Source organism: Rhinolophus sinicus, linkage group LG02 (genome assembly GCF_036562045.2).
Source record: "Rhinolophus sinicus isolate RSC01 linkage group LG02, ASM3656204v1, whole genome shotgun sequence".
Lineage (NCBI taxonomy): Eukaryota > Metazoa > Chordata > Mammalia > Chiroptera > Rhinolophidae > Rhinolophus > Rhinolophus sinicus.
Genome location: NC_133752.1, coordinates 167,317,714 through 167,333,647, shown reverse-complemented (window position 1 = coordinate 167,333,647; position 15,934 = coordinate 167,317,714). Strand labels below are relative to the sequence as shown.

Here is a 15,934-nt window from a genome sequence, read left to right as displayed (position 1 = left end):
GTACAGAAAATATTAGATTTTATGATTACTTTTCCTGGGTTTACTTTTCCTAAATTTATCTTAAATTTATTCTTATATTTATTTTTTAAATATTGGGAAAAACATATTGTGTAATGTTACTTTAAAAAACATATTGAATAAGAACCACATATTATTGGCTTCTGATAATATTATTTTTTAAATTTTTCAGGTAGTTTGTATGCAATAGCAATGCTTGGTCCAATCCTTGGCTTTATGCTGAGCTCTGTGTCTGCTAAAATGTACGTGGATGTTGGATATGTAGATCCAAGTAAGTACAATCAGAACAAGGTAACATGATAATGCTTTTCAAGTACAGGACATCTTCTTTCAAATAATTGAATTTACTCTTTCAATAGTTCTTTTTGTCAAAAGTTACAAATAGAAAATAAATGTGTTACTAACCAGAATAAAAATAAAATTCAGCTCCTATCTACACCAGGGTTTTACAACTAAGTCTAAAATAATAATAATAATAATAATAAAAATAATAACAAACTTGCTTAAGATCACGTCATCCAAAATAATTGCAAACTAATTGCTGTTTTCTCAGTGTGCTCTGTAATGTCACTTCCCTGCATTTACCTTTAGAAAACTTTCTCTCCATTTTTTCTTTGCATAGTTCTTAAAGTCTTTTCCAAAATGTGGCTCCTCTTCAGAGGAACCTTACTGTATCACCTCCCCCTGGCTCAAAGTTGTGTCCCTGCTAATCACCAAGAGCATGCCTTATACAGTGCACATAAGCATTTGTGCCATCTCTTACCTGCCATCACTTTAAAGCATAATAGTATGGTATCTGATTTAACATATAATAAGTAATTAGTGTTTATGAATAAACAAATCTGATTTTCTATCTTACCAAGACTTGAATTGATCTCCAAGGAGATCAAAGGATTAATTTCCAAAATGGAACAGACATCACAGTAGGCAAACAATAACCGCAAACCAGAAAGTGCTTTATAATATAAGGCTAAAGCAAGTACCTGTTGAAATGTTTTATATCCTCTAGTTTGGATGTGTAAATAAGATTTTAAGTTCTCATTCTGTAATTTCTACTCATCAACCTCCAGGTTCATCATTGTTTTTATCACTAAGAGTACAGAAATAAATGGTTCAACTCTTTAGGATGATAGTTTTGTAACTTCTTTTCTATAGTCAGAAATCACTACTCACAATATTTTAGAAATCCTGGTGATTCCATTTCTGTCACTGAATGTTCAGACCTTATTACGTCTTCTCTTATTCAGTCATGAATATGATGAAAATATACTGTGAAGGAGCCAAAGAGATAACATAAGTGAGTAAAGAGTGTCAGGTGTGGCGATTAAACTCGGGAGAACTGGTGGTGGTGAACTGCCCTCCCCACACACCTGAAAGCACATATACTACTCAGCTTCAACCCATACTTTTCATGCAAAAATTTGGATCCACCATTGACAAGATCTTCTGATTGATTTTCAAAAAATCTAGAAATTTAGCTTTTGATGTAGAATTTTTCAATTTTTAAGACAGTGTGTGAGCCAAGAAAAACACTTTGGCAGGCCATGTTTAGTTAGATTACGACTTCTAGTTCCTATATGTAGACCAGTCATAGAAAAGGAAACATGTTACCAAAATGACATTTGTGACAGATAATGAATAAATATTTAGCATGAAGATGGAGTCACTGCTTTCACCAATCAATCATCTCCTGAAATCTGTCTGAGTCGCTGATTATGGAACAATATGATTACATAAATCAATTTTAAACCCAGATCTGTGCATATTGAAAACCACTTTGATAAATAGAATGGGTAATTTATTTCTTTGTAGTTTTAAATCAGGTCAATATTTTCTCATATGTCTGAGTTTTCTAATAGACCAGAGTTGTGGCGCCATTATTGTGCTCCAAACTTCTATGGTGTGCGTGTGTGTGTGTGTGTGCGTGTGTGTGTGTGTGTGTAAGGTCTGACAATTAAGCTCTCAACCTCATCCTAGAAAAAGTGCTGCATACCTCATTGCTGAATATCACTATGGTCGAAGTACTCCCCTTGGGAGGTTATGAACCGATACTAGAGCCTACTCCACCCTTCAAAACAATTTTGGAACTCTTTTTGTGGAATGGCCGTCAGAGCTGTCATCGTATTACCCTTGATATTCTGAATGTCATCAAAATCTCTTCAATATTTCCTTTATCTTTGGGTAAAGAAAGAGGTCATTGGGGGCCAGATCAGATGAGCGGGGCAGGTGTCCCAATACAGTTATTTGTTTACTGGCTAAAAACTCCCTCACAGAGAGTGCCGTGTGAGCTGGTGCACTGTTGTGATGCAAGAGCCATGAATTGTTGGCGAACTTTTTCAGGTCATCTAACTTTTTCACACAGCCTTTTCAGCACTTCCAAATAGTAAACTTGGTTCACTGATTGTCCAGTTGGTACAAATTCATAATGAATAATCCCTCTGATATCAAAAACGTTTAGCAACATCATTGCAACAAAGTTCACAAACTTAGTTGTCAAACCTCGTATGCATCATACTTTCTTATTGCCTAGAATGTTTGCTTTATACTTACTGAAATAGCTCATTTATATTGATTATATGTAGTATTTACATATTACTCATGCAAGCTTTCAGGAAAAATATAATTGATACAAACATAAATTATCCCTAAAATTTAGAGTTCAACTCTTGTGATCAATATTAAACTCATATTTTCATTGTGTGTATATCTTCAGTTTTATCCTCTGTTCTTTCAAATAGTTGGAAATGCAGGTTTCTGGGGAAAGTAAAAAAAAAAGCTCCGTGATTGGCGCTAAGAATTTATTGCAAACTACTGTAAACCTCAGTGCTTGTGCTTTCTTGACCCAGCAGATGGTGCCAATAGTTTTCAAACAATAACAAGGATGTATATGGCTTCCATAATTGGTCCTTATATGGCTTTTAGGCTTTAATGTTCAGTAATGGCAATTGTCCAGTCATGTCATCAGAAAAGCCACCAAGTTCACATATGTTCAGGCAATAACAGTATCATGACTGGTTCCTGGACAGTAGCAACTGCATGATGTTATTACATTTTAGGCTTATCCTGACTTCAGAGATGACAGTATGAAAAAAAGAAAATAGTGTCTCAGAATTGATGAAATATAGTTTACTCGCTTTATCTATGAAAGAGAACAAACATTACCATTCTTACCCAGAATTTATTGCATTTCAGAATTTTTTACTTGCTTCTAATTCTTTATTCCAGACACTATCAGAATAAGTCCTAAGGACTCTCGTTGGGTTGGTGCTTGGTGGCTTGGTTTCCTTTTGGCTGGACTATTATCCATTATTTCTTCCATACCGTTTTTTTTCCTGCCCAAAAATCTGGATAAACCAGAGAAAGAAAGGAAAGTTTCAGCATCTTTGCATGTGCTCAAAACAAAGGAAGAAAGGATTCAAATGGCTAGTTCGACCAACCATGGGCAAAATGTTACTGAAAATACAACTGGTAAGTGTTTCATATTTATAGTCAATTTGGAATTCTTAATCCCAGTGAAAGGGAAGAGTGAGTATTTCCAAATAATAAGTTATACTCAAATAATCTAGAGTTAGCTTTCTTCTGCACTAAATTTAGCTGAATTATTATTCTAAGATTCCTACAAAAATTAATAAATTTTTACTGAAAACATATCAACTTTGAAGAGAATAGGATTAAGTTTGTGGTCTTTAGCAGGGACAAACTAACCTAAGGAAAAAATATATGTTACTTATAGACCAAAGAATCTGTATTCATTTCAAAATGTTATACTGTAAACTATGAGGGTTAAAAGGACTATAATATTTCATTCATTTATTCATTCATTCACAAATAATACCAAGCACCACACTATGCCCTGGTGATATGCCTCTGTTTTCCAAGAATTTGCAATCTAGTGGGTTATACCAAGAAGTAAATAGTCAATTGCAATACATTGTTTAAGCACTATGGCAAAATTAAATATAAGAAATAATGAGTGCCTATAAATTGGGCAACTTACCTATTCTTAGGTGGAGAGATGGAGTAAGAAGAAACTCAGAGAAGGTTTCTCTCTAGATAATTAAAACAAGATTTATTTTCCCTTGGTAATCATACAGAAAAACAATTTGCTTGCTTAAATATTAAAAAACGAAGTAGAAGCAACAATAGTAGTTAAGATTATCGAAGACACTCATGTAAATAATGATCCTCTACCATTTGATAGTGCCTTCCCTTTCAAACATAAGCCCTGAGGGCTAATGGAGAACAATTTAGGAGCAATAATCTGGAGAATGATCCAGCAGCAATCAGAGCAAGACAGCTGAAATAATGAGGTGTTAGCGCAGTTTTCACATTACACAGAAATAGTGAAATTGTAAAAGTCAAAGCAGAGTGATGCCTTGACAACCTTTGCACATGGAAGTTGAAGTGAATTGAAGATTCTCAGTTGGAGCCCCAGTTCACCTTCTCAGCAGTTCTTTCACTCACTCATTTTATTGTTACATTCTCTGCTCCATCACTCGAATCCCAAGGCAATGGTGTGCTAGAGTCAGGTTAGTGGCTCATGAGACAGGACTGTTAAATGTTCAGCTACACTGGTAGCTTGAAATTGGCCATTGTGGGTGATTTATTTTACCACCATTTGTTACTGTGGAAATTGGGAAATACTACAAATCAGGCCTTGTTTCTCCATGAGTCAGTTGTTAAACATTTATCAACACACCACTGAGTTAGAAGTGTCTGAAATGTAACATGCACACTAAAAATAGCCTACCAATACGTTTTCATTTGGTTGGTGCTGCTTCCACTGTACCAAATCAAATCCATAAAAAGTAGTGGATGATTGTCTAAACCCATAAGGAACATGGTTGAGCCCAAAAAGAATGGAGAAGATAATGAATATGCAAAAATAGGACAACTGTAAACATTATCTGTATTATCAACTGTGTTTGTAGGATAGTAACCAAAATAGTGAAGAAGTCCTTGATTATGTGATATTAGGAATAGGTGAAATAGCTAAGAACATTTAATCAGAAAAAACAATGTTGGATTTGTTCTATATGTTTTTGAGTAGATATAAGACTAATCGGTTAGAAGAAATAAAGAAATATTTCAGTGCATTACAAAAACAATTTGTAAACAATGAGAATTATCCAAAAGTGGAACAAATTTCTTTCTGATGCAGTCAGCTTAATGTCACTTGACTTGTTTATTGATCCAATTATTGAGGATATATAGTGGATCATGATTGTGTGGAAGTTCAGACCAGACAGCATCCAAGTTCCCACCCACCACAAAAATTCAATGATTTGGTGAAACCATCTGCTCCTTTGCTTTTGATTAAATGTCACAACTCACTTAGAATACCTACCAAGTCCGTGGTCCTTTCTGATGTGAAGCCATGAAGAAAAGCGTAGCATTTTGGCCTAACAATTTTAAATGTTATTTATTCGGGCTATAAATTACCTTATCTGTTCTTTATGCCTCTTCTTCACCATTTTCTCTCTCTTTTCTTCTTACTATAAGCAGATGAAACTATTTCTTAATTACCATTAGATAGAAGGCTTAATTCTGACCACATCTAATGAAATCCTTTAGAGATCTACAGAACAAGCTATTTCAAAGTATGTGTCATTCATCTCTCAATAACCTTATCTGGTTCTGTCTTTCTAGTGTCTGATACGTCCTCCTGTTTTTCTGAGTAGCTTCTTTCACTTTTAATTTGCATTACAGCTGGTTAACCTGTTGATCACAGACCCAGATCATGTAATTCTTTCCATGAACATATGTTATGAATTTGTTACACATCTATTTGTAGGCATAGGTTGTTGTAATATTATTGTCATAATGTCCCATGAGACACAACATCATTGTTCTCTGCCTCTCCTTAAACTTTAAGAAAGGTAATTTATAATACTTTCAGCTTTACTGAGACAGTATTTTATGGCAGAAAAGCTGTATACCAAGAAACAACAGGTCTGTATCCTGGTACTAAATTGATCTTTATGATTTTTGAACCTCGGTCTTCTTATTTTTGTGAGCTTTGGATTATACTATTATTAAGGTAATTTCTACTTAATAATTATATTATTAATATAATAATTATATTATTAAATGCTAGTAAGTAAGAGATAATGCATGTCTTATTCACTTTTGTTTCTTATGCACCTAGCACATTGCCTGGTACCCAAATGAAAACCAAATATTTGTTAAATGAATGGATAAATAAATTAATGGTGTATGTAGTTGTATGGTAGAGTGGTAAAAATAACTAAACACGAAGTGAACAAAGCAAGTTGAAAAACAGCATGTATGTACGATCCCAATTTGTGGTAAAATGAACTAAATAAATGTTAATGTATATATGGAAAATATTGAAAGAATATTTAAAAACTGTTGATAGGACTGCAGGAATTCTGAGTTTCTTTGTTATGTGTTTATGTAATTTTAAATTGTATATAACTTACAGTTACGAGATTAGGATATTACTGTATATTTAAACTACATTATTATATGTTCTTTAATTTGTGTTTTTATAGATTTTTTCCAATCCTTGAAAAGTATCCTTACCAATCCCCTATACGTTATATTTTTGGTTTTGACATTGCTAAAATCCAGTGCCTTTATTGGTGCTCTTACTTACATCTTTAAATACGTAGAACAACAATATGATCAACCAGCATCTACGGCTAACATGGTTCTTGGTAAGACACATTGTTACATTTGTTTGATGAGCAATATACTACCAAATAGTTGAGTTCCAAGTGACATTTTGTTGTGAAGGCAATTTTATGTTTTAGTAAATATAATTTCAATTTATTCTTTTGTAAATCTTATCAAATTTGTGAATTTTGTCATATCACCATTGTTCTGTACTTGAAGTTACATCTCACATTTTTGAGGAGATGAATTCCTGAAGAAAAAGGTGCATGTGAATGGAATATTTAGACATGGTATCTGCCTGATTGGATTTTATAATTTAGTACTGAGATCCAGAGATAAATCTTTTTGTAATGTAATCATTATATTTCCATAATTCATGGACTTAGATTTAGAACCCAAAATAGAACATTGATGTTTCCCAAAGAAAAATCAATTTAAACACATCATTGATGTCTGCATAATTCAAAACAAAAATCATATTGTAATAGGTTTTTTTGGCTACAATATCTGTTTCCAATGACATAGTGAGAATTGTTTATGAAAGAAATGTTTTCTTACATCCTTTTCCCCCTATACCCAGTATAATATAAAATTCTTAGGAGCAGTACATTAGCAAGTACAGTTCCCAGCACATTGTAGATAATTAATAAATATTTGATGAATTAAATTAAATTTATCAAGTGGTATGTGAGTAGTGGTATTTGATTTCTTATAATCAAATAAGAAAATAATTTTGTATAATGCTCTTATTGAACTTAAGATAAAAGGTTAAACTGTAATAGTTAAACTTGACTCCTAATGAGGGTCCCAGCATTAATTATTTTATTAGAGGGGTCTTCATCTTTAAAGAGTCTTGCAGGACAATGAGATGAAAAAGATATAAGAGGGATTGATCATTTTTAACTACATAGACCCTTTTATCATCTCAGGTATATGTGTGTTGGGATGAGTGAAGGAGAGATATTAATTCAAGTATTCAATTCTAATGTGCTGGGAGAAATTAGAGTGAGGTTTTAGGAACTGAAGCTCTTTGTTTTGAGGAGATGTAAAGGATTTTAGATGGTAGGATAAAAGTCTCATAAGCAGGAAGATGATGCTTTGTTTTTGGTTTCCAGGAAAAAAAAAAAAAAAGCCCCATAGAAACCATTTATTCAGAAACGCAAATATTTTCAGTCACTGACTTTTGCTATTGAAGAAATCAAACCCTGAGCATTGGCAGGAAGAAAACATTTTTATCTTTCCCATATGGTATACTGGTCCCCTACCATCTCTCCTGGCCTGCCAGACTTCTGCGTAAGAAGTAATAAGATTAGATGAACTTGGTTGATATACATTGTGTTTTGTATTGAAAGACATTTCAGAATAGCCGTATGTATATAATTGCAATTTTTCTTTTCTTTTATTTCTAGGAAGCATAACCATACCGACTGTTGCAACTGGGATGTTTATTGGAGGATATACCATTAAAAAATTCAAACTTACTTTACTTGGAAATGCCAAATATTTACTTGTTATCAATATATTGTCCTTCATACTCTACCTGTTAAATTTTGCACTAATCTGTGAAAACAGATTGGTTGCTGGCCTAACCGTGACCTATGATGGGTTTGTATATATAACTATATCAGTTGTACAATGTATAAGCTATCTAATGTAAATGATTATAAGGAAAACAGGGCAGATGGCAATTTTAACTAAACTTAATAGAGAAAAATTTTAACTTACAAATTCTTAAAACATTCATTTCTTAAGATTTCAAGAAAGTTTCCCTTTATTCCTTCCTTGAAAAAAAAACTTTATAGGTAATAACAATAGTTACCATTTATGGGGTGCTTACAAAGAGTGATCGGTAACTTAACCCCTATTTTATAGGTATGGAAAGCAAGGCTTAGCTTTCATGACTAGCAATGTTAAGATTCTGACTCAAATTTGGGACTTTTGACACCAAAACTCTTAGTTTTAACCATTACTATCTTGGATGGATCATGAGATCAATACAAATGACATTTTTCCAACAGTGACTGAATGATCGTTGTCTACAGTTAATTTTAATAATTAACAACTATCTTTGTAACAAAACCTTTTCTTACATTGTACCACTGAGTTGTCCTTTTCTGACAACTATACTGTTTCTTCCGGCATTGTCTTCATTAACAGTAGAATTGATAAATATCCTATATATAACTGTATAGCAGACCCTAGAAAACCTTTAATTTTTATTATTATCAAGTATTGTGAAGTATTCCAAGTACTACAGTCTTTACCCCAAATCAAGGGCAAGATTCCTGTGCAGCGAGCGTTCTTATCACGTCTGAATACAGCCAACAACGTGAGCTTAGGAAGCTTCCCATTCAAGAAACAAGCAAAGATCCTTGAATCACAGTTCAATAACCAGGCTCCTTCATGATGCTTGTTGTTGGCTCTGAGCTTTGAAACTAGATCCTGCGAGGTGTCAATTTTAACTTGTCGAATCTTCCCACATTTCTTTACCTAAGCATCGTCCTATTCTTGGAGGCTTGCCAATTTAATCTTGAATTATCTCCTAGGTTCCTCCTAATCCTGACTATTGTTATTTCTATCCAGCATCGCTCACTCTGGTAAATCAAAATACAGAGTACCTAGGACATTGAACTTTAGAGTTAAAAGAACCTTCGAGATCATGCAGCCCAACCCTCTTATCTTTATTAGTTGAGACACAGAGAAACCATGACTTGTTTGAAGTCATAGAACGCCTCCAGACTGATGCTGTATTCTATCATTGGTTCAAGGGCTCCCTGGCTATCAGGACAGGCTTTAGACTTTACTCAGTTCCCTGAGAACAGGTATAGTGACTGTGCCATCTATTACCATCTATTCAAAAGGAGGCAGCTAGTGTTCTATGGGATTTCTTTCAATCAGTAAAAGTTTACTGAGTGCCTTCTTAAAGGTCAAGGAGCTGTATAGAGGACATCAATGTCCTCATGGAATTCATAGTCTAATAATAGCAAACAACAGAGTCAATGTATTCAGCGGTTATGAAATGCTAGTCAGTGGGGTAAGTTTTTTAAGTATAAATTAGTGTATAGGTTCTCAGAATGTGGTCTGCGGGTCTAAAGGGGTCCATGAGAGCTTATCAGAGTGTCAACAAATTGTAAACTATTTTTACAATAATATCAAGATAGCATTTGCCTTTTTCATTCTCATTTTCTTATGAGTGCATAGTGATATTTTCTAAGGATACAAGATACTTGATAATAACATCAGTCTGATGGCTAGTGTGATGCGTGCTTGTGTATTCTCTCATATTAGAATTTTCTTAGTATCAATTTCTAATACAGTACATATCAACAGATATAACCCACTGTACAAAAAACCTTTGGAACTCTCAATACTTTTGAGTGTGAAGGACTACTGAGAACAAAAAATTTAAGAACTGCCAAATTATTCTTTTTCCAAAAAAAATTCCTATGAGGTTGGTGTTGTTTTCTATGACTCACAAATGGAAAAACTAATTTTAGAAAGAGTAATCACATTGCTATGACATGGCAGAACTAATGTGAACACAGGAGTTTCTGATTGAGATGTCTGGACACTAATCATTAAGCTTAACCACTCCTGGTCATGTGTCCCCAAGCAAAATTAGGTATTAGATGATTTTAGTAAAATTATTGCTAATAGAATTTCTCAATCTACTTTTTTCTTTCTTTATATAAATTACTTTCTTATTTAAAGATAATATCTCAATCCTCAATTATCAAGACTTTTACCAATAATAAAAGAATGATTTAAAAAATCTATAAGCATAATATTAATTACACATATGATCTATTTTATAATTTTAGCTGTGTTTTAAGATTATATTTTATAAATATAATCATGTTTTACAGGAAGTCATTCTAAAGTATGTTGTGGTTTCATTTAAAAAATTATATGGAGTTTTTCTGCTCTTTCTCAACTGATTTCTATTTTTCTTGATTTTTAAAATTGATTCTTAGAGATTCTACTTTAACCATGTTGAATTATTTTCTTATGTAGTGAAAATATAGATTTTAAAATTCAAATTAGTTAAATAACATTTACAAATTTACAGGAGTTTGCAGTGAGCTAAAAGGGAACCTTAGTCGAATGTCATTTCCTTGCTGAAGAGAAACTGAGTCACAGAAAAATGAAGTGACTTATTTAATGAGTAATTTCTTGATGGAATCTCAAAAACTCTTCTCCAAATCTTACCTATCTTCTGTGGTTTCTTTTTATTGTTTTACTTTATCTAGATCATAAATAATGTCTGGGTAAAGATGCAATGTAAAAAAGTGAATAAGCCCTAAATTGTTTTGCCATTTTGGCTTCATCACTCATCAACTTTTTCTAATTAAAGGACAACGCTTTCCCTTATTTCTCCTTTCCTCACCTCACCTCTCATTTTCCCTTCCCTCTTCTTTCCTTCGCTTCCTTCCCCTCCCCCCTTTTCTCACTTTCTCTCCTCCTCCTTCATTTTCTTCTTCTTCTTCTTCCTCTTCTTCTTCTTCTTCTTCTTCTTCTTCTTCTTCTTCTTCTTCTTCTTCTTCTTCTTCTTCTTCTTCTTCTCCTTCTTCTTCTTCTTCTTCTTTGCCCCCATCTCTCTCTTTTTGATATATGTCTATCATATATTTCCAGAAATAATCCAGTGACATCTCATACAAATGTACCACTTTCTTATTGCAACTCACATTGCAATTGTGATGAAAGTCAATGGGAACCTGTCTGTGGAAACAATGGAATAACTTACATGTCACCTTGTCTAGCAGGATGTAAATCTTCAAGTGGCAATAAAAAGCCTCTAGTGAGTATTAATTTTTTTCTCTCTCTTTTCTCCTTAATCAAAATCACAGATTTTATTTAACAATTACTTATCAAATTTTCTATGACTAAGGTCTTCAGTAAAAAATATAAAAGAAAAAGACTTCTAATATTGGCTATTATTGTGGCGTTGTGAAAACAAAGCTTCATATAAAATTCTACTTGCATTTTATAAAATGTATACAACAAATAAAATGAATAAAATGAAATCTGACTTGGGACACAAACAGCTTTTTCCCCTTGAGTTTATAAGAATATGACCTTTCAGATTTTGAATGCATTTAGTATCTCTAAAAAGCACCCCATTTGACTGAAAGCTATGATTTCCATTAAGGTGGAGGTATTTCACCCTTCAGAAGTTAAGAGAAAGTCCTGACCAACTCCTTGTCAACAATACCTACCTTTCTATGACAACTATGTATATGCAATTTGGCATAGATTCTGACAAGTTTATTTCTAGCCTCACTACCCTTTTAACTTTCCAAGAAATTAATCAAGGCCTCATGCTCACTTGACTGTTCAATTCTTGCCTTCCAATTTTGCTTTCCCCAAATCTGGCACTATTCTTATCCAATACAACTTAGTATTCTGCTTATCTATTGCTAACATCTCCCATAGAAATGCCATTTTCTTCTTTACTCAAAATATTCCCTTTCACGCAAACTATGGGTTCTCCTCAATCCCGTGGGTAACTACCAAGAGTAGAGGATCAGGTATTGTGTTCTTTATTTCAGCTCCAATCCCCTGAATATCTCACAAAGTTCGCAAGCCATTTCCTAGATCCTTTTCCCATCACAGCATTAGGAATATAATCAGCTATGATTATTGCTCTCTACCTCACCCTTCTGTCTTTGATTTTCAAACTTTTTTCATCTTTTTCTTGCCCATAGTTCTATTAATTTTATTTCTAAAGGCAATTGAAAGCTTTGAAGAATACAATACCTCGATTTCTTGAAACTAGGCCACAAATTTGCAAAAATATGGCCCTAGGACTGTACTTAAAACCCACATCTCACTGAGAGTGCCCCGTTTGATCCCATCATTGGCAGTGCTCCCATTTACTCCACTTTGCCTATTAGTGAAGGCCTGAGAGAGACATAATGTTAGAATCCTAAGGAGAGCTCTGGTTAATATGACAATATTACCTTCTTAATACCGGCAATGGTAGTACCATTTGGGGGCTACTGGGTAATTATTTTACCAAATCTTTAATAATTAATTATTCAAAATAATATTTTCTACCTAAGATTGGTTTTATTGGCCAATAGACTTGCTACATAAACGATTACTCCAAATTATTGTGAAAAAATAAAGTTTGGTTATCAAATAAGTGTGGATTCAAATTATTCCTCAATTCCTCCTTCAGTAATCAGTCTTTCACACTAATAGATTTAAACTTCCCTTAAATCTTAGTTTAGCCTAGACTCATAACAGAATTTATTAAGGATGTCTATGTACATAAAGGACTCTCCAAATTAAATTTATAAAATAATTTGTTCCTAAGTTTTTCCCTTCTGTGCTATGTTAAGGTATTCTATTGGGTTGAACCTCTCTAGTAACAACATCATCTAGTCCATAGTCCGTCATGCTTTTGAATGTTGTGTTTGCTTGTCAAAGTAGAATTCTAGCACCCTTGCCTCGCCGCTCTCTCTTACACTCAGCTCCATTCCAATGGTTACTCCAGCCACAGGTTTTGGCCCCTCCTAAACTATTGTATTTTCTGGATTCCTTGGGTAATTCATCCACAAGGAATGTCCTTGACACTTAGTAGAGATTGCTAAAGAGAGTAAGTAACTGTGTTATAGAAAGTAAAAGTAAGTGGGAGAGAAATATTAAAAGAATTTATATTAATGATAAATTTACATGCAGAGTTTCAGACATTAATTTCTTTTATTCTTTCCTAATTTTTAAATCAGGGATAAATTAAATACTAATGATGAATTATATTTTCTTGTCTAGAAAGGAATCCAGGAAACTGTTTTGCCTTTGAACTATTAAGCAACTGTATTTTTAGAACGTTTTCTTTAAGAATTATAAATATTTTAGATCAAATGAATGAGACTTATTTAAATATAATGAACTGTATTTATAGATGAGTCTTAGTTTGCAAATATATTCTGTAATAATTCAAAAACTATTTTTCAGGTGTTTTATAACTGTAGTTGTGTGGAAGAACCTGGTTTCCAGAACATAAACAACTCAGTGAATTTGGGTACATGTCCAAGAGATGATCAGTGTACAAAAAAATTTTATATTTATATACTAGTGCAAATTCTGAATTCTTTTATTAGTTCATTGGGAACTACCTCAACTGTCATGTTTGTTTTTAAGTGAGTATTATTTTTAAAGCATTTTTATGTATATCAGACTACAAACACATCTAAAAATGTACATATTTTCTCATAATATATTTGGAATCCAAATTCATACTTTGTTACATTTTAATGTTCTAAGAATGCGTTTCCTGGGATTATTGTGATACTTCTATGATATAATTAATAATAATTTTGCCTCTAATTCTTACATTACGAAATTTAGATTCCATACTTTCTCCTCTTACTAGGTATATTAAAACACAGGCTGATTGGCAGTTACCTCAATTCTGAAAGAATCCCTGTTGTGATTCTAAAAGAACTTCTAATTTTGTGATGCCTTATATGATGAGCCTGTCAGAGTGAATCACCTATTAATTTTATTGAAAGAAAATATTTTGGAGCCAGACTATACAGTGTAAAGTCTATGATATTCCAAAGCTTTTAATCCACCCTCAGAATGGCTTTTGATCTAGTCTCTTTGATACTTTCATAGACAAAAGAAAAATATGTGAGCCGAATTCATTCTTTAATTCACTCATTAAGCAAATATTTAGACTGTGCTGGATGAAGAATATTACATGGTGAATAAAACAGATAAAGTTCCTATTCCCATACAGTTTACAGTATGACAGGAAAGGCTGACATAAGACAAATAAGCTTAAAAATAAACACATAATTACAAATTGTCATTAGTACTCATGAGGAAAATGAGATCTATTGAAGGGAATAAAAAGGGAAACCTAATTCAGGATTGAGGTGAGGAGCTGTGAAGAAGAGGACTCAGAGAGTACTTCTCAAAAGAAAAAAGTGACATTTAATCAAAAGGTCTACAGAACAAGTTAAAGTTAACCAAACGAAGAACTTTACAGGTCTAGGTGCCAATGCCTTGAGGCAGGAAAGAGCTGGCATGTTTGAGGAATGAAAAGAAGCTGGTGAGTTGAAACATACTAAGTGAGACAGAAATGATACAAGATAAAATTGGAGCGTTAGGAAGGGATCAGATAATGCAAGACCTATTGGTGAAATTCATTATTTAGTCACCTAAAATTGAAAACAAACACTTGAATGTAGGTCTTAAAAATATAAATGTACACAAGACAAACAAGTGAGGGGGAAAACTCATAGACATAGACAATAGTTTAGGGGTTACCAGAGGGTAAGGGGGGGCTCTAGAAGAGGGTAAATAGAGTCTAATATATGCTGATGGAAAGAGAACTGACTCTGGGAGATGAACACACAATGTGAGATATAGAAAATGTATTACAGAATTGTACACCTGAAATCTATATAACTTTACTAACAATTGTCACCCCAATAAACTTTAATTAAAATATATATATAGATAGATGTACAAGTATAGTGACCTAGATTAACATCTAATTATACTTGTAAGACAGACCTCGGTAGTTGACCACAAGTAACTTTCAGTCAATAGCATGACATGGAAGGGAAAAAAAACAAATGTATTAACTTCAGTTAAAATAAATATATATCTATAAACTGAGTCTACAGTTGTTTAAATTCCACTCTGACCCTGAATCTTGTAAAAGTTTGTATACTAATTTATTCCACAGATATAGCTCCACTTTAATGTAAAATGTTGTCTACTCAAAAGGAAAAATCTTCAGTATGTACCAAATTATAGATATTAACTTATAGGAAATCATATCAAAACTCCATGTAATCTTGCATCTCAACAAGTCTTAGCTTTTTTATTCAAAATCCTTCATAAAGAAAGAGGGTTATAGAGATCATTGTTCCAATATTGATGACATCTATATTTTATTTTATTGAGAAAGTGGTTAAGATTATTATTACCATTTGTCAAAAACATTTCTTGATCTCTCACCAGCCTTTGATTTTATCAAAGGAAAACTTTTGTGAAGCAGGTTGTAAAATAAAACTATAAACTTCAGTTTATTGATGATTTTCCAACACTTATGTCATAAGACTATTGTTAAAACTAAACTAAACAGTAGTGATGCTATTCAGTCATTCAACATACATTCATTATGTGCCAGGCACAGTTCTAGATGCTGAGGATGGAACTATGAACAAAGTGATAAAGGCCCTACTTTTATTAGCACCCCGTGGGAGTGAGGGATGGGGAACTGGATGGGTGTAGGAAAAAGAACAATAAATAAGTA

The 15,934-nt window shown here is 33.1% G+C and overlaps 1 protein-coding gene across 6 annotated transcripts in view; it reads left to right on the top strand.

Annotated features, from left to right (window-relative positions):
- Positions 1-15,934, top strand: part of LOC109450674 (solute carrier organic anion transporter family member 1B3) — a 54,799-nt gene that overhangs the window by 27,444 nt on the left and 11,421 nt on the right. For 3 of the 6 annotated variants that reach the window (XR_012494036.1, XM_019738257.2, XM_074325951.1), the window contains 6 exons: positions 191-289; positions 3,244-3,486; positions 6,534-6,698; positions 8,067-8,262; positions 11,290-11,455; positions 13,618-13,802. Coding sequence is in view for 5 of the 6 variants with exons in the window: in XM_019738257.2 (XP_019593816.2) it covers positions 191-289; positions 3,244-3,486; positions 6,534-6,698; positions 8,067-8,262; positions 11,290-11,455; positions 13,618-13,802 (1,054 nt within the window). In the remaining variant the exon portion in view is untranslated. The remainder of the gene's footprint in view (positions 1-190; positions 290-3,243; positions 3,487-6,533; positions 6,699-8,066; positions 8,263-11,289; positions 11,456-13,617; positions 13,803-15,934) is intronic. The other 3 variants (XM_074325949.1, XM_074325952.1, XM_074325950.1) reach the window with 3 other exon arrangements.